The sequence below is a fragment of the Muscardinus avellanarius genome (assembly GCF_963383645.1).
Source record: "Muscardinus avellanarius genome assembly, chromosome: 3".
NCBI classification, from domain to species: Eukaryota; Metazoa; Chordata; class Mammalia; order Rodentia; family Gliridae; genus Muscardinus; species Muscardinus avellanarius.
Window position 1 is genome coordinate 142,226,522 of NC_137788.1, and position 22,728 is coordinate 142,249,249.

Here is a 22,728-nt window from a genome sequence, read left to right on the forward strand (position 1 = left end):
TTGAAATTATTATTTTTCTACTGATCAATGTTTCTGTCTCTCAAAAAATATGTGTACATATGTATGTACATGTGTGTATGTACATATGTGTACACATATATGTGTGTACATACATATATATGTGTACATATATATACAGATAGATATTTATTTTTGTGGTACTGGGGATTGAACCCAGAGGCATTCTACCTTCGAGCTACACACTCAGCCTGATTTTCAAATTTGGAAACAGTACCTCCATGGGTTGATGAGAGTCTCACTAACTTGTTGAGGCTGTCCTTGAATCTGTGATCCTCCTGTTTCAGCCTCCCAAGTACTGTTATTACAAGTGTGTGCCACCATGTCCATGCTCTCTCTCTATTTTACACTTTTTTTTGTGGTACTAGGGATGGAACCCAGGGGCATTCTACTTCCGAGCTACACCCCCAGACCTATTTTTTATTTCTTATTTTGAAACAGGGTCTTACCGAGTTGCAAAGGGTCTCACTAAGTAGCTGAGGCTGCCGGCGAATCATGATCCTCCTGTCTCAGCCTTCCAAATGCTGTGATTATAAACATGTACCACCACACCCAGCTATTTTATACTTCTTTTGATTAGTAATAATTGTGCATAAAGTTTAAAAAATCAAATCAGTGAATGAGATTAAGAAGTAGATGTTTTGGCAAGTGAACTATAATCATTTTACTGTTGTTAGGTGCAGTGGTACATGCCTGTAATCCTAGTACTTCAAGGCTGAAGTAAGAGAATAGTAGGCTCGAGACCCTTAGCAATTTAGCAAGACTTTGATTAAAAAGCAGCCAGGCATGGTGGTGCAGCTTGTAATCCCAGCATTCAGGAGGCTGAGAGGAGGATCTGGGTTCCTGGACAGCTTCAGCTACTTAGGCCCTTTGAAACTCAGTGAGATCCTGTTTCAAAATAAAGAATAAAAACAGGGCTGGGGGTGTAGCTCAGAGGTAGAACCCCCCCTCCCCGAGTTTAATCCCCAGTACCTCAACAACAAATAAAAATAAATAAATGAATTAATAAAAAATAAAATAGGGCTGGGGATGTAGCTCAGAGATAAAATACCCATGGGTTAAACCCCCGGTACTCCCCTACACACACACAGAGGCTAGTCCTTGAGCGAATGGTTGGGTGGATCGAAGGGCTTTTTCAGAGCTCCTCAAGTCAGACCATATGCCTGCTAATGTCTAATCACTTCAGTTCTATCCTGCTGGGGGGCAGGAGGTGATACCCAGGGAGTTGTCCTCCGGTCTTCCATAGGACTCTCCTTACTGCAGCCTAAGACCACAGCCTGACATAAGTGATAAGTAAAGTATAAACCTCAAATGCCTTCCCTGATTTTCCTATTCAAACTGAATTCTCAGCCCAGTGTGGCAGCACACACGTGTAATCCTGGTACTAGGGAGGCTGACAGGAGGATCTCAGGTTCGCAGCCAGCCTCAGCTACTTAGTGAGGCCCACTGCAACTTAGCGAGACCCTGTTTCAAAAGAAAGAATAAACTGGTTTGGAGGCTGAGACAGGAAGATGCAGTTTGTGCTCAGCCTCAGCTACTTAGTGAGGCCTTCTGCAACTTAGTGAGACCTTGTTTCAAAATAAAGAATAGAAAAATAGGGCTGGGGGTGTAGTTTGGAGGTAGAATTCCCCTGGGCTCCATCCCCAGTACTGCAAAACAAATAAATAAATAAACAGAATAAAACAACAGGAGGCAGGGCGCAGTGGAGCATACCTGCAATCCCAGCATTCGGGAGGCTGAGACTGGAGGATCACAGTTCGCAGACAGCCTCAGCTACTTAGCGAGGCCCTTCTCAAATCAAGTGAGACCCTGTTTCAAAAATAAAAAGACTAGCCGGGTGCCGTGGCGCACACTTGTAATCCCAGCATTAGGGAGGCTGAGACCAGAGGATCGCAGTTCACCACCAGCCTCAGCTCCTTAGTGAGGCCCTCTGCAATTTTTAGTGAGACCCTGTTTCAAAATAAAGAATAAAAAACAGGGCTGGAGGTATAGCTCGGAGATTGAATGCCCCAGGGTTCCATCCACAGACCCGCGTGCAAAAAAAAAAAAAAAAAAAAGTACTCTCCTATCTCTTAATATTGCACAGCCCCTTATAGCACTGGTAGGTTTCCCCATCTGTCATAGCTATTGCATTTATTTACTTATTTATTATTTATTTATTTATTTTTAGTACTGGAGATTGAACACAGAGACATTCTCCTTCTGCACTACACCCCTAGCTCTTAGTTTTTGTTTAGAAACAGGGCCTCGCTAAGTTGCTGAGGCTGGACTCGAACCTGTGATCTTCCTTCCTGTCTCAGCCTCCCAAGTTCTGGGATTACAGGCATGTGCCACCACTGTCCCGCTAGTTACTGCATTTCTGATCATCAGTTCTCGTGTTTACTTACTTTCTGACCACAACATTTACTTTCAGAAACAAATTAAGCTCCTTTGGATTTTGTTCACAAAAGATACTAGAACAAAGCCTGACTGGGGTTTCAAACAGACTTTGCACCTGAAACTTCTGGGAACCAGTATATCATGTTACAGTGTACTTGGGTTTAAGACTTTACAAGAATTTTTAACATTCCTCCTGGAGATACGGAAACGGGTATAAGACCAGAATTCAGAATGTAATATCAACTGAAGCATCAGCTCCAACATGAAACCCTGGGTAAAATTTCAACTCCAAAACCATTAGAGATGGCAGAAAAATTCTGAATTTGATGTGAATCATAAGGTTGTTTTTTGGTATGGGGACTGAACCCAGGGGCATTCATTCTACCTCTGAGCTACACCCCTAGCCTTGTAAGTTTTGTTTGTTTGTTTGTTTTTAATTTTGGAATGAGGTCTTGCTAAGTTGCTGAGGCTGGCCTCAAACCTGTGATTCTCCTGGTACTCCTCCCAAGTACTGGGATTACAGGCGTGCAGCACCATGCCCAGACCCATAACATTCTTGAATGGGGTTTGTGAAGCATCCTTTGAAAGCCCTGTGGTTTTGTTGTTATTTTGTGGTATTAGAAACTGAACACAGGGGTGCTCTTAAGCTACCCATCCATCCATCCATCCATCCATCCATCCATCCATCCATCCATCCATCCATCCACTTGGTACTGGGGATCAAACACTGAGATATTCTGTCTCTGAACTATACCCAGTCCTTTTATATTGAACCTTGGTAAGCTGCTGAGAGCCTCACTAATTAGCCGAGGCTGATCTCAGACTTGTCATCTTCCTGTCTCAGGACTGGGATTACAGCATGTACCACCACATCCCGCGCCTTCTTATGTTTTAAGACAGTCTCACTATATATGGAGACTAGTCTCAAATTCGTGATTCTCTTGTTTCAGCCTCCCAAGTAGCCGGGACCACCTGTGTGCAGCGCCACGCCTCACTTGTGAGCCATGTCTTATTTTCTCCTTCCTTCCTTCCTTTGTGGTCTGGGGGTTTAATCCAGGAGCATTTGAGATCTGAGCTATACCCTAGCCCTATTTTTTATTTTTTCTCCCTTCCTCCCTCCCTCCCTTCCTTCTTTACTTCCTTCCTTTTCCATAGTGGGGATTGAACCCAAGGTGTGTGTGTGTGTGTGTGTGTGTGTGTGTGTGTGTGTGTGTGTTACTGAGGGTAGAACCAGGGGCTTTTCTACCTCCGGGCTACACTCCCAGACCTATTTTTATACTTTATTTGGAAACAGGGTCTCACTGAGTAGCTGAGGCTGGCTTCGAACCTGTGTGATCCTCCTGTCTCAGCCTCCCAAGCCCTGGGATTACAAAGTATGCCACCACGCCCGGCCCCCATGGGAATTTGACCTCTGAGCACACCCCTAGCCCTGTCCCTTATTCTTTATTTTGAAACAGAGTCTCGCTAAGTTGTGGAGGGCCTCACTAAGTAGCTGAAGCTGTCCTCAGACCCCGGATCCTCCCGTCTCAGCCTCCCACGTACTGGGATTACAAGTGTGCACCACCTCACCTTGCATGAGCCCTGTTTGCTAAAGCAGCATAAAGCAATGATGAAAGGCCTTGCCCCCAAAAGACAGCCAGATGTGCTAAAAAGTTAATGAGCTGAGAAAAACAAATCACATATTAGTTACAGCTTTGTTACCTAACCTCTGAAACTCTGGATTAGCCACATCTCAGAAAGAGTTGGATGAGATCGTTCTTTTCTAAATGTCCTTTCTTAGCTCTAACATTCTGTTCACTAAAATTATTTCTTCTTTAGCTTAAAACTGCCTTTGTCCACAAAGAACTCCAAACCAAGGAACTAATGGCCCATATCCAGTCTGTTCCCGAAAGTAAATAAATAAAGTGCTTATCAGGGATGCCTTTATTTGGGGTACTGGGGATTGAACCCAATAGTGTTCTACCTCTGAGCTACATTCCTACCTCTTTTATTTTTTGAGGCTGAGTCTTACGTGATCCTCCTGCCTCAGCCTCCGGAGTAGCAGGTGTTAACGGAGCCAGCCAAGCTGCCTGTCTTAACCAAATGTGTCCGGCGTATGGAGTGGTAGGAGAGGGATTCAGGTTTTTATTTCCTGCCAACAGTATTTTACTTAGCTCCTGAAAAACTCTTCAGGAAGCAAGTGTTTTCCAACCCCTTGAGTTTGTGCCAGAACCTTGCAACCTTTCTCCCAAAAGGGGGGTGGGGGTGGGGACACAGGACTTTGAACTCTGCACTTTGTGTTATGCCAGGTATACCAGATACAGAACAGAAGTCAGTCTTGACTCTTTTCTCTCCCTGGCAAATGTTACAAAGTCCAGTACATTTTACCTTAGTAAGTCTTCCAAATCTACCTTTTTTCCTTTTTTTTGCAACCCCTTCTGCTACGTCCTTCCAACACTGGAGAGTAGGAATTATATCCCAGGATCTAGCCGGGCGCCTTATTCAATATTGAATGATGAAACAGCTGTTGCCTTAATTCCAGAGGCTCATGGGCCTTCAAGGGGATTAGAAAACAACAAGGCAGGTAGGGATCTAGACTCTGTAGCTCCCTTCAAGGGGGTCAGGAAATAAGCCAAGGGATCTAGACTGCAGTTTTTCAAAGACACTAATAATGCACTACTGGATGCCCCGGGGGTCTCGCTGCTGAGTGAGGACAGCGGCGGGCCAGCGGGCTGCCAGGGTGTGATGACCCTAGAGGAAGGAAAATAAGGAAGGAGAAAGGCTTACAAGGAGGCAGTTCTCACCGGGCACTTTTCCTCTGCCGAAGTGGCCGCCCCGGGCTCGGCAGGGTTGGTCCCGTGATTTCTCGGTGCCACGCTTTCGTCCTGGGAATCTCAGCCCAGCGGCTGCGAGGTGGGACGCGGGCTGGAGGGGCCCACGCACAGGGCACCCGCCCCACACTTGCAGTGCGCCGGCCTGCTCTCGGGGGCGTCCTCCTAGGGGGACTCGGGGCTCACCTTTGCTTTCCGCGCCTCGGCACAGCACCACGACTCAGCCTCGGGAACAGCCGACTGCGACAGCCACGGCTGCACGGGGAGGTCCCGGCCGCTGCGCTCCAGTCGGACCCTCCTCCAAGCCTCGAGAGCCCTGACTTCTGATTGGCTGTTCCCAACATTGGCTGTCCAATCAGCGCAGACCACTGGAAGGCAAAGCAGGGCTGGGCCCGCCCTGCGCCAGGGTGCGAATAGAAATTCAGAGATTGGGCTTCTGATTGGCTCTCTGCAACCTGTCTCCGCCTTCTCTCGGGGAGCATCCCATCAGAATCGTCTATTTTAACATAACTGGAACTATGATTTGTTCTCCCAGTAGCCATTTAGCAAGCTTTGGACCCCGAGTGGCACTTCTCAGTTCTGCTGGTCCAGTTAGGCGTGGCGGCTATTTGGAACATCTCTCAGGATTGAGGTTTCTGTAGAAATCGCATATTCGTGTTCTTTCCTTATCCTCCTCCCTGTTTCTAGAAGTGGTCTTGGGGGCCACTTTCAAAAAGCGCGCCCTGAGGTATACTCGAGCCCATGCTGTTCTCACGAACTGCCAAGGGTCCCAAATGGAGGTCCTGAGAATTGGCCTGGCCGCGTCCCGCAGGGGACCTAGCTGTCCCTGGATGCTGTGAAGGTCGATTCCGAAATGATCTTACTGTTGAATAGTCCTATACGCTTTTTGTACTGACAGGAAGACTCAAGTTTAGAAGGCACAGAGTCTCAACCAGACCGTGGCTATCCAACTGTGGCTCTTACTTAACACAGCAGCGATTGTCCTACTCTTACCAAACCACTGAACTCAATTCAGTAGATGCAGAAGGAGAGCGAAAATAAGGGAATAGGGTTGCCACAGTTCAGATGTGGTGCGGTCTATGACGCATTCACACTGAGAAATAGAACCAGCAATTGGGTCAGAATCCTTAAAAATCTGCAAAAAACACATGGTTTTTCAGGAGGCTGCTTGGGTCTCTTGGAACAAGCTGATAGGTTAGTTGGATGATTTTAATGTCAAGTGCACAAGGCTCTGATAGCTACATGGCTTCTCCAGCCAAACAGGACTTCTCTGATAGGCCACTGCACTCTTTACTGGAAGAGTTCTGGCCACTCAGGCCTGCCTGCAACTTGGTGTGTGTGTGTGTGTGTGTGTGTGTGTGTGTGTGTGTGTGTGTGTGTGTGTGTGTGTGTGTATCTCAAGGCTCTGATAGCTACATGGCTTCTCCAGCCAAACAGGACTTCTCTGATAGGCCACTGCACTCTTTACTGGAAGAGTTCTGGCCACTCATCCACTCAGGCCTGCAACTTGGTGTGTGTGTGTGTGTGTGTGTGTGTGTGTGTGTGTGTGTGTGTGTGTGTGTGTGTGTGTATCTTACCGTACTGGGAGGGGGGTGTCAGAATATACACAGAGATTCGTCACCCCGATTGACTTTGGTTTCCCAAACCTCTACCACCACATATAGGGGAAGTCAGTACTCTCCCCCCCTTTAGATATCATCTGCCTCACTTCTAATCTCCAAGTAGCAGGGCTGTCTTTTTATAGCCCCTAGGGTTCCACATTTAACAGTCTCACTTCAGGTTGTCAGAGGGTAACTTTGAGCTGGATGTGGTGGCACACAGTTGTAATCCCAGGACTTGGGAGGCTGAGACAGGAGGATCCAGTTTGTGGCCAGCCTCAGCTACATGTGAGGCTTTCTGGAACTTGGTGAGATCCTGTTGCAAAATTAATAAAACAGGGCTGGGGATATGGCTCAGAGGTAGAGTGCCCCTGGTTTTCATCTGTAGCACCACAAAGGACATAAATAGCTTAAAAAGGAGTTTGACTTGTATTTTCTGTAACAAGAGCATTTTTTTCCCTAGGCAGCACCTGAATTCTCTCCACCTGTCTTCACTATTGCACTCCTGTGGTCTATCTTGTTTCTCTACTCTTGAAAGAATGAGAATGAGATTGAATCTGGAAAACTTTGAGAACTGAATAGACAGGGCTGAGCCGGGCTTGGAGGCGCATGCTAGTAACCCTAGTACTCGGGAGGCTGAGCCGCTTGTGGACAGCGTCCCCACTTTCTCTTTTGGTGGCACTAGGGGTTGAACCCAGGGGTGCTTATCTGCACCCCAAGCCCTTTTTATTTTGAAACCGGATCTTGCAACGTTACAGTTGCTGGCCTCAACCCTGTGATTTTCCTGTCTAAGTATTGGAATGACCTTGCCCAGCTTGATTTTTCTATTGATTGGAGGAGTCTCACTAAATTGCAGAGGCTGAAACTTGCAATCCTCCTGCCTCAGACCTCTGGGACCATGGTCTTTTGCCACCATGCCTGGCATCCCACTTTTTGTGGCACTAGGGATTGAACCCAGAGGTGTTCTACTTCCAAGCTATACCCTAAGACCTATTTTTAATTTTTGTTCTGAAACAGAGTCCTTGCTGAGGCAGCCCTGGAACCTGCAATCCTCCTGTCTCAACTTCCCAAATACTGGAATTACAGGCATGTACCACCATGCCTGGTATCCCACTTCTTTTTAAGCCATGGTGTCAATATATTTTCAATTATTACCAAAAATATATATATTTTTTTGTTTTTGGTGCTGGGAATTGATCCCAGGGGCATTCTACCTTGAGCTACATCCCCAGCCCTATTTTTTATTCTTTATTTTGAAACAGGGTCTGAGTTGCAGAGAACCTCACTAAGTAGCTGAGGCTGGCCACGAACCGGGATCCTCCTGTCTCAGTCTCCCAAGTACTGGGATTACAAGTGTGCGCCACCATACCTGACTTACATAATATTTTATTAATTAATTATTTTGGTGGTACTGGGGGTGGAACCCAGAGGCTTTCTACCTCCAGGCTATACTCCCAGTCCTATTTTATATTTTATTTGGAAACAGGGTCTAAGTTGCTGAGAGCCTAAGTAGCTGAGGCTGGCTTCAAACCTGTGCGATCCTCCTGTCTCTGCCTCCCAAGCACGGGGATTTCAAGTGTACGCCACCACGCCCGGCTTACATAATATTTTATAACAAGAGTCAAATGTGATAATACAATTTTCTTTATTAAAAATAATTTACAGCATTGGTAACATATACACAATTGTCATCAAATGAACTTTGCCTCCAATATATTTCTATACAATACTTAACATTACTGAACTTAAAACTGTTATACTGTATTGTTGGCTTTGAATAATAGACAATGATTTGTAGTTACTTAAGTGAGATAGATGGTTTCATAGCCACATATTATACATAAAAGTGATAGAAATATCAGCATTGTCAACTTTTAGGGGGAAAAACACTAAAAAAAGTCAAAGTCCATCACCCTCCCCCCTTTTTATATGCCAAACAAAGACAGAGCCAACATCCAGTATCTTAGCATCTTCTCCTAAACCTAAAGGCAAAAGGCATCTTTTAATTCAACCATAGAAAAATGGCAAATAATTTCTCCTCATTCTGTCACTCATCACTGAGAAGAGAAATACAACATTGTTACCACATTGCAAACAACTATGACCCTTAGCTTTACAGCTTTTAACAGAATTATCATGAAGGTTCCAGCAGTCTGGCTAACAGGATTCCATTACCTCTTATTCAAGTATTGGTGTGGAAATCAAACAGGAAATAACGACACTGTAACTTTTAAAGTATAAACAGTAACAGCAATTCAGTAGCTGGATGACTTTCCCATTCATATTACTTAATAGGACCAGCAAAACCCAAAGGCCTGACACTGGCAATGGTGTGTAGAATATTTTTTAAAGATTTTTTTTAAAAATGCTGCTGTTGGCAATGACCTTTGAAACTGTATTTTAAGTTCACAACACTGATTTACTTTCCTGTGTGCCTATTATACTTCCTTTTTAAAATATCTGTGGGTTTTTTTTTTTTTTTAATTCTGGTAACAGAAATTACCCAGGCACCGTCAACAAAGGAGGTAAACAAAACAATAAAAAACAACAGATGCCAGTTTTTGCAGCACTTGGCTAAAGGCAGAATTATAAGGTACATATACTGAAACATAATCTGATTCTCCTCTTCAACTTAAGCCACATGCAGCAAGGGCCTAGTTCACTGTATATAAGGAAGAGATTAAGAGAACCATGATCCTGTTCCTGAAATAAAAGATTTGCGTGTTTTATTACTGGACTAGGAAGACTGAATATCAATGTTTAAATAATAGCTATCTAGCTTTATCATCAACCCTTGGACCAGCTATCGATGTCCATTCCTCTGCCCATAAACTAGCGTATACCTTCAAAATAATACAGAATTTTCTCCCTTCACACAATCTGGAATTACATTTCTTCAAAGCATGTAACAAGTATTATAATATTCAACTTATAAATTCTCCATCCCTAACTCAAGTTTTCATGTAATGTAAAAACACATGCACTCACAGATTTACAGCATACATCAAGAACACAATATGATTTGAAAGTACCGAGGAAAATACTTATAAACAATTTAAATAAAGGAAATAGTTTTGTCAAACTCTAGCCCAAAATATTTTCAAAAGATTATGATTAATCATATGCAAAGTTTTCAGTGGTCTTTGCTTACTGGTTTGGTAATTTCAACATATAACTCACTTAGGACAAGTAAATTTTTATTCTATGCAATTTAAGCTAATTCTGAACTGCAATAACTTAACTAAGGCATATGAAGATCTCCATGTGAAAAAAATCTTTATAATTAACATTTTGTTGCTAAGCTTAATTTTTTAATTAAAAAAGGTATAGTTTCTGAAATTAATAACCAATCTTTTTGTAAAAAGTCGCCAAATACCTGTTGACAGAACATTTGAGGTGGTATGGTAGACAGACATGCATATTAAGACTATTTAATACTCAGACAGAAACAATGTGTTTCACTGTTATGGTCAGCTTTGGTTAAAACCAAACAAACCGTAACAAAATTAATGGAACCATACATCCCAAGTAAAATAATGATCTGAAATGACAAGGAATCAACTTAAATAATTAATATAAAAAATGCGTAGGGGTAAGCACCCACATAATTTAGGGTGGAAACTTAAAAGTTTAGAGGAAACCAGGTTAGAGTTTAATGATCAAGTTCTCTTTAGCATCCATAAAATGAATGTGCAAAGTTAGTTGGTGATGCCTAGAGTATGTTACAGGAAGTTATGGTATCACATAAAATGAGCAAAATGATCTAAACCATTAATATACTGCCATCTGAGGCGTGCCAGAGGGGGACAGTAGCAAAATAGCAAAAAATTAAGGGCTGCATTTTAGGCAACACGTACTTCACCGTAACAGAGGGTGCCAGACAACTGCTTATATTTTGCGATGTCCCTCCTCACTGTGGGAGACTGCCTGGCTTGGACAGAATGACTGTGATCTGGGGCAGGTTCTATCCTTGCAGTTAGACTAAGACTACGGATAAACCTGGCTTAAATTACAAAGTAGGAATGTCAAATGTGTCCAGCTCAACTGTGAAAAGGAATTATTATAATAAAAATCCATTTATCGATCAGATTCCAACTTCCACTATTTTAGAGTCTAATCTGGTGGGGCTTCTTATATTTCAATTTGCTACTCTTAAACCAACAAACAGTAACACAGCTTTATAGGTGCAAAACTAAACAACTTCAGGAAGGTTACTCATATAAGAATCTTTAACACAAGTTCAAATTCTGCCTTTATTTACAAAATGGTCTGATAAAATACCCACCCCCCCAAACCCATACTTACAGGTCTCTTCCACAACACACTTCACACGTTGATTTTAGCAATGTTAATAGCACCATTCATATATTATTTAAAATCAAGAAAATTTCATTTCAGTCACTACGTTGATTCGTAATCATTTACATCCACGGAGGAGATTAGTGAGTACACTGGGACTATCTGCAGCTCCAGGGCAAGAATTCCTGGGTCCAGCACAAGAGGCTTAGCAGTTACCAGTTATGAAAAACATCCATGGTGAGCAGATACTATGAAAATTTTCGTGCCACAAAGTTTAATAATCCTCCGTGTTTGTACAAAGTTACTTCCACATCATTTTCAAATGAAGCAATCACGCTGAATACTTTTCCAGTACTTGTCTTTAAACAAACAAAAACATGGTGTAGGTAAAATCTTCAAAGTGTTACTTAGTGGTTAAGGTCACTATCTTCATATTCAATGACTACTTGCTCCATATTTTGCCTGATTGTCCTGGTTCTAATTTCATAAATTCTCATTGCCTGAAACCTGCTGCTCTAAAGACACCCGAGATGCCTGACTAAGCTTCATAGCTAAGTAGAAAAACAGGTATTTTCATACCAATTTTTTTTTTTTTTTTTGGTGGTACTGAGAGTGGAACCCAGGGGATTTTCTACCTCCACGCTATATATTCCCAGACCTATTTTATATTTTATTTTGGAAGCAGGGTCTCACTAAATTGCTGAGCCTCACTAAATAGCTGAGGATGGCTTTGAACCTGTGTGATCCTCCTGTCTCAGCCTTTCAAGCGCTGGGATTACAAGCGTGCGCCACCACGCCCGGCCCAATTATTTTTCTTTCTTTCTTTCTTTTTTCCCTTCTTTGTATGTACTGGGGATTGAATCCAATGGCATTCTATCTCTGAGCTATATCCCGTCCTTTTTAGTCTGAGACAGGATCTTGGTAAGTTAACAAGGCTGGCAGTGAACCTGTGGATCCTCCTGTCTCAGCCTCTCAAGTACCGGGTTTGCAGGCATGTACCACCACTCCCGGCTTTTTCAAACACTAAATCAGAGGATTTAGATTTTAACTTAATTGTGGAAGTTACTACTCACTATTCATATTCATTTTATATTAGGTATTCATTGCATGTAATATCTGCTACTCTTTTTTTCCCTTAGTCTAAGCGAGGTGTGGTGGCACAAGTACTGGGTGGCATCCCAGTACTTGGGAGGCTGAGATAGGAGAATCACAGGTTTGTGGCCAGCCTCAGCAATTTAGTGAGACTTAGTGAGACTCTGTTTCAGAATTTAAAAAATAAAAATAAGGGCTGGAAATATAGCTCATAGGTAGAATGCCCCTGGATTTTAACCTCAATATTGCCTTTTCCTTGGAGTAGAATATGCATGTCTGGGTATCAAATCAAAAGAGAAGGAGCTAAAAACTAGGGGAAAATGTTGACACTTATAAAAGTAAATCAAGGGTCTCTCCATATGTCTTTTTTTTTTTTTTTTTTAACGGTACTAAGGATGAAACCCTGTGCATTCTACCTCAGAGCTACACCCCCAGCCCTATTTTTTTATTCTTTATTTTGAAACAGGGTTTCGCCGAGTTGTAAAGGGCCTAAGTAGCTGGCCACAAACCCGGATCCTCCTGTCTCTGCCTCCCAAATGCTGGCTTTTTTTTGGGGGGGGGGAGTTACACTCCAGATTGAACTCAGAGGCATTCTACTTCTGAGCTACACTTCTAGCCCTATTTTTTAAATTTTTGTTTTGAAACAGGGTCTCCCTAGGCTGACCAGTGTCTTAATACTTGCAGACACTATCCTTGAGCCTGCGATCCTCCTGCCTCAGCCTCCCAAGTACTAGGATTATAAACATGCACCACCACGCATGGCTTACATATGTTTTTTACTTGGACTGAGCATTTAGGTCTTTCTAGTTTTCCTCAGAGAACATGAACTGTATTAACGCAATTTTAGTACATAAACTATCCAACTTACAAATGTTTCTTAGTCAATTTAGAACCCCCCCCCCCCTACTGGGGATGGAATCTAGGGGCATTCTACCTCAGGGCTATACCCCCATCCCTATTTTCTTATTCTTATTCAAGGTTTTCCTTGAACCTGTGATCCTTCTGACTCAGCTTCCCAAGTACTGGGATTACAAGTGTGCATCACCATGCCCAGTTTACAATCCTTATTTATTTATTAATTTATTTATTTGCAGTAGTGGGGATGGAACCCGGGGGGGCATTCTACTTCCGAGCTATACCCTCGGCCCTATTTTTTCATTCTTTATTTTGAAACAGGGTCTCACTGAGTTGCAAAGGGCCTCATTAAGTAACTGAGGCTGCCTGCAAACTGTGACCCTCATGTCTCAGCCTCCCAAATGCTGGAATTAGAAGCACGTGCCACCACGCTTGGCCAAATCCATCTATATGAGTATAGAGTACACAATAATATATTTGAGAATTTTAGGTACCTTTATATTTAATGTAATTCCAGGAGACAGTTCTTCAGGAAATGTTAAAGAAAATGTTTCTCTGCCAGAGAGGCCCAAGGAATCTGCATTTTCTCCTGGCAGGAACTGAAATGGAGCTATCCCAATTCCAATCAAATGATCTTTGTGTATTTTCTCATAACTTTCAGCCACAACAGCTTTCACACCCTGAAAGAAATGTGTGTTTTATTTCCTCCAATCAATGGGTACAAATAATTAACATATAGCCACAGTTTAAGACATGACCTCATTTCCCTCTACCATACTAACTTCCTTTAGAAGAGTGATGTAGGTTTAATCAAATTCATAATAGTAAATGTATTAAGATGACTGGAAAGATCTAAGCTCACTGGAAAGAAACCCATAAACCTAAGGTCTAGGTAATCACAAAAGAACAAAGAAGCAAAACAAACGCTGACAGGACGTTATTAACAAAAGGAAATTTAACATTTCTTTTACACTTAAGAAGATAAAATTTAAGATCAATACCAGTAAATATGGTCCTTTGGCAGCCCAGTCTCTTGAATTTCCTGAACCATACTTCTTTCCTGCTAAAATAATCAGGGGGATACCTTCCTTCTGGTACAGTTCTGCAGCTTCAAATACATCTAGCTGCAGATTAAACAGAAACAAAGACCCTTAATACAAAATCTTATCCGGTGAGTAACTGCCTAATGCTCTGTATGCATCCTTACCGTCTGTCCCGATGGGAAATGAACAGTTTTGGGAGCTGGTTTTCCAATAAACTTATTAAAAAGCTTGATATTTGCAAAAGTGCCTCTTGTCATCACAGCATCATTACCTCTCCGGGCTCCGTAAGAATTGAATTCACGAGGAGTAAGGCTACAGGAAAGTTATGAAAAGTCAGTTTTCATTCCAGATGAAAAATGAACAGTACTAAAATGTAAAACTTACTCAAAAAACTTTTTAAGTACTAAGAATTTTTTTGGTACTGGGGATGGAACCCAGGGACATTCTACCTCCGACTGACACCCTCAGCCCTATTTTTTATTCTTTATTTTGAAACAAGGTCTCACTGAGCTGCAAAGGGCATCACTAAGTAACTGAGGCTGGCTTCAAACCTGCGCAATCCTCTGTCTCAGACTCCCAAATGCTGAGATTAAAAGCGTGTGCCTCCATGACCAGCTCTAAGAAAAATTTTAAACTGGTACAAAAGTAAAGAGAAAAGCCAGGCATGGTAGCACATGCCTGTAATCCCAGTACTTGGGAGGCTGAAACAAGAGGATTGCAGGTTCCTAGCCAGCTTCAGCTAATACTTAGTGAAGACTTCTGCAACTTAGTGAGACCCTGTTTCAAAATAAAGGAAAAATTGGTTGGAGGTGCACTTCAGAGGTAGTGTGCCCCGGGTTCAATCTCCCTTACCACCAAAAGTAAAGAAAACACAATTGTGAGCTGGGCATGGTAACACACCTGTAATCCTAGTGCTTGGGAGGCTGACACAGGAAGATCACAGGTAGTGAGATTCTCATCAACCTAGCAAGACTGTTTCAAAATAAAATAAAAAATAGGGCTGGGATGTAGCTCAGAGGTAGAATGCCCCCATTCATTCATTCATTCATTCATTCATTCATTCATTCATTCTCTCTCTCTCTCTCTTTCTCTCTCTGGGATGTAGCTCGGAGGTAGAATGCCCCAATTCTTTCTTTCTTTCTTTCTTTCTTTCTTTCTTTCTTTCTTTCTTTCTTTCTTTCTTTCTTTCTCTCCCTCTCTCTCTCTCTCTCTCTCTCTCTCTCTCTCTCTCTCTCTCTCTCTCTCCCTCCCTCCCTCCCCCCCCGTCAATTTTTGTCCATTCTAGTTATTCTTCTTTATGCTCAACATGTCCCATCTTTGAACAGTGACAAATTCAAGTTGGCTCCTGACACCTTTTTCCCCCTTTCTTGAACATACTGAAATAGAACCCAGGATGTTCTGCCTCTGAGCTACAACCCTGTCCCTGTGTTATACTGAAACGGGTCTCATCAATTTGCTGAGGCTGGCATCTAGCCTGAAATCCTGTCTCAGCTTAAGCACTGGGATTACAGGTATGTGGCTCCTGAGACCTAGCTTCCCTGGTTTATCTGTACAATGTCCAGAATCATCTTGAATATTTTCCAGTCTCAGATCAGGAATCAAACAATTCTCCAGGAAGCACTGATTGCTTATATTGAGAAATATTACTCAGAAAACCACAATCTGAAAGTTAGAGCTATTTACTGCTACTAAATTAGTTAACTATACATACTCTAAACTTGTACAGTTAACTATATATACTCTAAACTTGTGTATTCATACTTTCAGGGAATAGTGAGTCTTTATTTTTAGAAAATTCTAAGGAATGAGAATTATTAGATTAAATGTATTCAAGAAATCATAATAAAAATAAAATAAAAATTGTACGACTGAGAGTTTTTTAAATTTGCAGGGCTAGTGATCAAATCTAGGGCCTTGCACGTACTAGGCGAATATGCTACCAGCGAACTACTCCCCTACCCCAGGAAATTTATTTATTTTTACCACTCTGATAAATGTCAAACCAAGCTACAAAGCCCTGATATTTTAATGAAAAATCTTATCATTTTATTGTTTAAGCATAAAATATGCTTCCCCAAGCAGATCAGGCACAAGTACTACAAATTCTGCTTCTAGCAGAACTTTATCAATGATGTCAAGACAGTTCTTTGATAAAGAGCACCTCTAGAAATAAAATTAGAAATCAATGTTATTTGGGAATAGAACCCAGGTGCATTCTACCTCTGAGCTATGCCTCAGCCCATTTTTTGGGGGTGGGGGTGGAACCCAGGGGCATTCAACCTCCGAGCTACACCCCCAGCCCTAGAAATAAAATTTAGAAATAAATCATCTAGAAATAAATTTTTTCTAGTTTTTTATTTGTATCTTGCACAAATGACCTTTACAGTCAGATTTTTTGTTGCTATAAAATTTTAGGCTCAAGAAGTTATCTTTTAATTTGATATATATCAATCCTAACCTCACAATTGTACATTTTATAGCCCATAAAATATATGTTTACTAGCCAGGCATAGTGGCATGTATACGCTTGTAATTTCAGTACTTGGGAGGCTGAGATAGGATTGTAGGTTGATGGCAAGCCCCAGTAATTTAGCAAGGGCTTCAGCAACATAGCAAGACCCTGTTTAAAAAAAAAAAAAAAAGCCAGGCATGGTGGAACTCGCTTGTAATCCCAGCATTTGGGAGGCTAAGACCAGAGGATTGCGGTCCTCAGACAGCCTCAGCTACTTAGTGAGGCCTTCTGCAACTCAGTGACACCCTGTTTCAAAATAAAGAATAAAAAAAATTGGGCTGGGGGTGTAGCTCGGAGGTCGAATGCCCCTGGGTTCCACCCTCACCCCCCAAAAAAGGGCTGATGCATAGCTCAGAGGTAGAATGCACCTGGGTTCTATCCCCAAATAACGTAAATAAAAGTAAATTTCAGTTCCTAAAGTTATAAGTAAAGATAGGTAAAACAGGTGCCCCCAGTTCTTAGGTCAAATACACTACTAATGTGATACCTAAGACAGCATGCATTTACTGGGAAAGACAACTTGCCGGCAGAAGCCTCTTTGTTAGTGAGATGAAGAAAGAACAAAGCACGCAAACCCAGGCCCACATACCCTCTGTTTGTCAAATACTTGGCGGCAGCACTGCTTCTAGCAATGCTTCCAGCAGGTGATATATGATCCGTTGTGACAGAGTCTCCCAAATATAATAAGACATGGGCATTTTCAATAGGTTGGAGTGCAGCTGGCTCTTTGGTCTACAAAATAAAAGTTCAAAGCATTTAACTTTCACAAAGTTTTTTAGTCTATAACAAGATTTAAAAACAGTAAACAGTAAAACAGTACTTACAAGTTTATCAAAAAATGAAGGACATCTGATATAAGTAGATTTTAAATCCCATGGGAACAGAACTGAATCTGGTGCTTCTAAGGAATTCCACCACTTATTTCCCATCTGGAAATAGGGTTTGGGCAATGAACCAAAGAAAGATAAAATTAGTCAATGCACAAAGATATTTGTTTTTATGCCAGTACAACTGTCTTTTCATTACTACAGAAAACAATCACATGTATTTGTGCAAAACAAGTATCACTTTAGCTTATAAGTAATATTGAAGGCACGTAATATGTGCCTTTTAAAATTCCCTTTTTTTACTTCCGGGAAGATGGCGACCGAGAAAAGCGGGGCTTAAGCGCCCCACTAACAACCAATCTCCATTACCACAAAATCAGCGCCTTTCATAGCCAGAAAAGACCATCACCAGAGAAACAAAAAAATCACCAGGCTCCAGAGAGAAAGCGGACTGAGAACAGAGCTCAGAGCCACAGAGGAGATACACCGGCCTCACGCCCGAGGATGCGGAAGCAGCGCCATACTGCCGGTGGCAGCGGCAAATTCATTGGCCGGCTACAGCAAGCCGAGGTGAGCCGCTGCGGAACAGCCAGGCGGGATTTCTCACCGCAGGTAAAATCTAAAGCTCACAGTGGCTGAGCTCAGCACACGCTGCAGGGATTCAGAGTGGAAATCAAAACCAAGAAGAAATACGCCAGCCTCACGGCCGAGGGCGTAGCAGCGGCGCCATATTGCCACCGGCGGCAGCAGCAGAGAATTCACCAAATCCAGTACAGCTACATCTGCGTACTCAAGAACAGCGAGTCAAATTGCGGGCCACAGAGGAGAAATCCCAGTACTGTATTCCCTGGGACTTGACCCAGTGGGGGAGGGGCGGTGGCAGAGATATCACACCATAGAACGTGCAACCTGGCACCCCCCACAGTCTAAAGCAGCCTCTATCGACTCTCTGGATCGGAGACTCTGTGATACAACACAGTAAAGGAATAGTGAGGTCTGAGATACTACTGACTCGAGATCCAGAGCACCTTAAGTAAAGTCATAGTGACCCAAGGGAAGAACCCAGAGAAGGCACAAACTTCTGAAATCATGGGAAAGAGGAATAATACTAGAGCAATGAATGCCCACAACCCCACAACATCAGAACCCGATAAAACAGAAAATCAGAGATTTCTAGAAGATCAAATCAGGAAAATAACTGTAGAAATAATAGAGGTGCTTCGAAAAGAACTCAGAGAGAGCCAAAAAGAGATAAAGGATGCAATTAATGAAGTAAAGGCCTCAATTCAAAGCACAAACAACCGATTAGACCACATGGAGAACAGAATCTCGCTCTTAGAAGATGATCATTCCAAAAATGAACGCATAGTTTCTAATCTAGAAAAAAATATCCGACAGCAGGAATATGATATTGAAGAAATATGGGCCCATTTTAAGAGAGCTAACCTAAGAATAATTGGAATAGAGGAGGGAAAAGAAAGTGAAACCAAAGGGATCAACAATCTCTTCAAGGAAGTAATAGCAGAAAATTTTCCAATCATAGAGCAAGAGGTTGATACACAGGTCCAGGAAACTTATAGAACTCCCTTTAGACAGGATCGGAGAAGAGGATCCCCACGCCACATAATTGTCAAAATGACCAATGTGGAAGCCAAGCAGAGAATCTTAAAGGCAACAAAAACAAAGGGCCAAGTGACAGTCAGGGGCAAACCAATTAGAATCACTCCAGACTTCCCAAACCAAGTCATGAGAGCCAGAAGGGCTTGGAGTAACATATTCCAAACTCTGAAAGAAAACAACTTCCAGCCAAAAATTTCCTACCCAGCAAAACTTTCTATCAAATTAGATGGAAAAATAAGAAGCTTCCATGACAAACAGAAACTGAAGGAATTTATGTCTTCAAAACCAGCGCTAGAGAAAATACTCAAAGAGATTAACTACAAAGAAGAAATAGGTAACACACACCAGAACCAGAGAAACAAGAGTTTCCATCCAACAGTCAACTAAGATTGGTTATCTGTGGAGATTCATTATTTATGTTAGTCTTTTACCTATCTCTAAATGGTATTGTTTGCCTTTATTGTTGTTAATTTTTAGAATGTCTAGTTGGAATATTAATATACCTTCAGATATAGCATTTGGAAATATTTTATCCCATTCTATTAGTAACTTTTAACTCTGTTTACATTGTCTTTGGATATACAATATATTTTTTATTTTTTTAGGGAGTTTGTATACTCTTCTGTTGCTTGTGCCATTGAAATCATATCCAAGAAATCACTGCCAATTTCAATGTTGTGAGGTTTTATGACCCAGATTTTCTCCTAAAAGTTTATAGTCTTAAGATTTATATTTAGGTCTTTTATCTATTTTGAGTTAATATTTGTATATGGGATTAGGTAAGGGTCCAACTTTATTCTTTTCCATGTAATTATTATGTTTCAACAATATTTAGTTAAAAGATTATTATTTCCACCACCAAATGTTCGTGGAAACCTTGTCAAAAATAACTTGACAATATAGGGAAGAATTTAGCTCTAGGCTTTTATTTAATTCCAATGGTTTATATATCGGCCTTTAGAATAGTACTACACTGTTTCAATTATTGTAGCTTTATATGGTTTGAAATCAGAAAATCTTCTAGCTTTGTTCTTTTTCAAGATCGTTTTAGGTATCTAGAGTCCATATTCCATATTAGGATAGATTTTTTTTTCTGAAAGGTATGGGTATATAAATATATGAGTTTCACCTAAAAAAATAGAAAAAAATATTCTCTGGTAAGAGGGAGGGTAAGAAGAAATATTGAAATGTTATCTTTAAATCATCAAAAGCTTGGTATCAGACAAATGAAACTGTTATGTGAGATTATCATTTTTAATTTTGGATAAATTGCTATAATACTAGATGTCAACCACTAAGCCAAGCATGGGAGGGAGGGATGGGGAGAGAATGGGATGGGGATCGGGTGGGGGCTGACTGGGCTATGTGTGCATGTATGTCTACAAAAGTTTGTATCCCACTATGATGTATGAATACAGTGCACCAATAAAAATAAAAAAAATAAAATAAAAAATAAATAAATAAATAAATAAAATTCCCTTTTTTTGTTCTTGTCTTTTTTTTAGTCCCTTTGAGTTTTCATATCAACTTGTCAATTTTTACCAAATAAAGCTTGTTGGTTTTTTATTTAAAAAAAAAAAAAGAAAAAGAAAAAGAAAAAGAAAAGAAAATGCTCAGCCAGGTGTGGTGGCGCACACTTGTAATCCCAGCATTTGAGAGGCTGAGACAGGAGGATCGCGGTTCGCGGACAGCCTCAGTTACTTAGTGAGGCCCTCTGCAACTTAGTGAGACCTTGTTTCAAAATAAAGAACAAAAATAGGGCTGGTGGTGTAGCTCGGAGGTAGAATGCCCTTGGGTTCCACCCCCAGTACCACAAAATAAAACAAAACAAAAAACAAAAACAAAAACAAAACAAAAAAAACAACCAAAAGCAAAAAAACCTCAAGGAAATAAAATAATGTTTAGTTATTAAGCTGAAAAACAGCCATATCCATTTAGAAAGCCAGGATTCCATAAAATCCTGAAAATTTTGGACAGAATAAAGGCTTATTTACCAAATTCCAGCCTGGCAGATCCTCAGAATTTAAGAGTTAAAAGTTCCGATATAAACTTAACATAAAAGTTATAGAGTTTAAAAAAAAAAAAAAACCTATGGAATTTGGAAAGATCTATACATGCTGCAAAAGAGAGATTAAGTAGGTGAGGTATGCTGGTAGTTTCTTTTAAACTGTGTGTGGGTGTGGGTGTTACTGGAGATTAAACCCAGGGGTGTTTTACTTTTGAGCTATATTTTCTTTTTTTTATTTTGAAATAGGGTCTCATAAAGTTAGTGCACACTGCTCTAGAACCTGTGATCCTCTCAACCTCCCAAGTACTGGGATTTAAGGTGTGCGACACTACACCTGGCTAGTAATCTTTAGGAATATTTTCACAAAGAAAAATCTCTTCTTTTTTAAAATGTATTTTCCAGTATCACTACTTTTTCCCAATAGGTCTTATTACTTTTTAATACACTGTGCAATTTACCTAGTTATTTTCTTTAGAGTTCACCATCTGCCTCTCCCCATGATAACTGATTTTGTTCACTGATGTATTCCAAACTTCTAGAACAATACGTAGCATTTAATAGGGTCTCAACAAATATTTTTGAGGGCTTTTTCTACCTTCATATTTATACTGCCCCTGGGTTCAAGCCCCAGTACAAAAAAGGAAAAAAAAAGTATATGTGTATTTGCTTATATGTGTATAAAACCATCTCTGAGAAGACGCTTAAGAAAGATATAGCCATATGTGGTGACATACACACCTATAATCGAGTACTTGGAAGTCCGAGACAAGAGGACTGCAGGTTCAAGACCACCAGCCTTAGCAATTTATTTAGCGAGATTTGCAGCAAACTAGTAAGACCCTGTTTCAAAACAAAAAAGCCAGGCATGGTGACGCACGCTTATAATCCCAGCATTTGAGAGGCTGAGACAGGAGGATCGTGGTTCACAGCAGCCTCAGCTACTTAGTGAGGCCCTTTGCAACTCAGTGAGACCCTGTTTCAAAATAAAGAATAAAAACTAGGGCTGGGGGTGTAGCTCAGAGGTAGAATGTCCCTGGGTTCCATCCTTAGTACCACAAAACAAAACAAAACAAAAACTTAAAAAGAAAATGGCTTGGAGGTAGAATGTCTCTGTGTTCAAATACCAGTAACACCCACCCCCCCCAATAAGAAAGACATCACTGGTTGCTCTATAGAGGCAAAATAAATGCCTAGAGAATCAATGAGAACAAGACTCACTGTTCACTTTTATTTCTTTTGCGTTATTTCAATGGGAATGATAAACAAGAGCAGTTTCTATGGAGTGTGTCCATATTCGGGATATCAATGTAAGTGCCTGCTACAGATGTCTCATAAGTAATCAAAAATCAACTCGCACACTCAATGAACGCCATTTTCACTGTAATTAGCAATTCCAGTACAAAATAACCATTACTCACTAAAAAATCTTTCCAAATAATATAATTTAATTTCTATTCTATTTAGAAAGCAAGATTAAGAAAATAAAGTACTACAACTTAAATAATTAAGAAATAAACATGATTTTTACCTCTACTTTCTCTTTTAGTGTTTTAAACATGGATAATATAACAAGCTCTTCTTCAATCTGATGAACTTCTTCTCGACTAGGCCAAATATCATGCAAGTAAACATTCTTGCCAGTAGAGTCAGTACCTGGATTTAACATG

General features: G+C 41.1%; 1 protein-coding gene across 2 annotated transcripts in view; it reads right to left on the bottom strand.

Annotated features, from left to right (window-relative positions):
* Positions 1-11,352: 11,352 nt before the first annotated feature.
* The window catches only part of IREB2 (iron responsive element binding protein 2), a gene marked incomplete at its 3' end in the record, with an annotated part of 59,672 nt that continues 48,296 nt past the window's right edge, over positions 11,353-22,728 (bottom strand). For both annotated transcript variants that reach the window (XM_080692900.1, XM_080692899.1), the window contains exons 15-21: positions 22,590-22,714; positions 17,431-17,535; positions 17,196-17,338; positions 14,259-14,406; positions 14,053-14,175; positions 13,546-13,731; positions 11,353-11,463 (exon numbers count right to left, since the gene is read on the bottom strand). In XM_080692900.1, coding sequence (XP_080549026.1) covers positions 11,353-11,463; positions 13,546-13,731; positions 14,053-14,175; positions 14,259-14,406; positions 17,196-17,338; positions 17,431-17,535; positions 22,590-22,714 — 941 coding nt within the window. The remainder of the gene's footprint in view (positions 11,464-13,545; positions 13,732-14,052; positions 14,176-14,258; positions 14,407-17,195; positions 17,339-17,430; positions 17,536-22,589; positions 22,715-22,728) is intronic.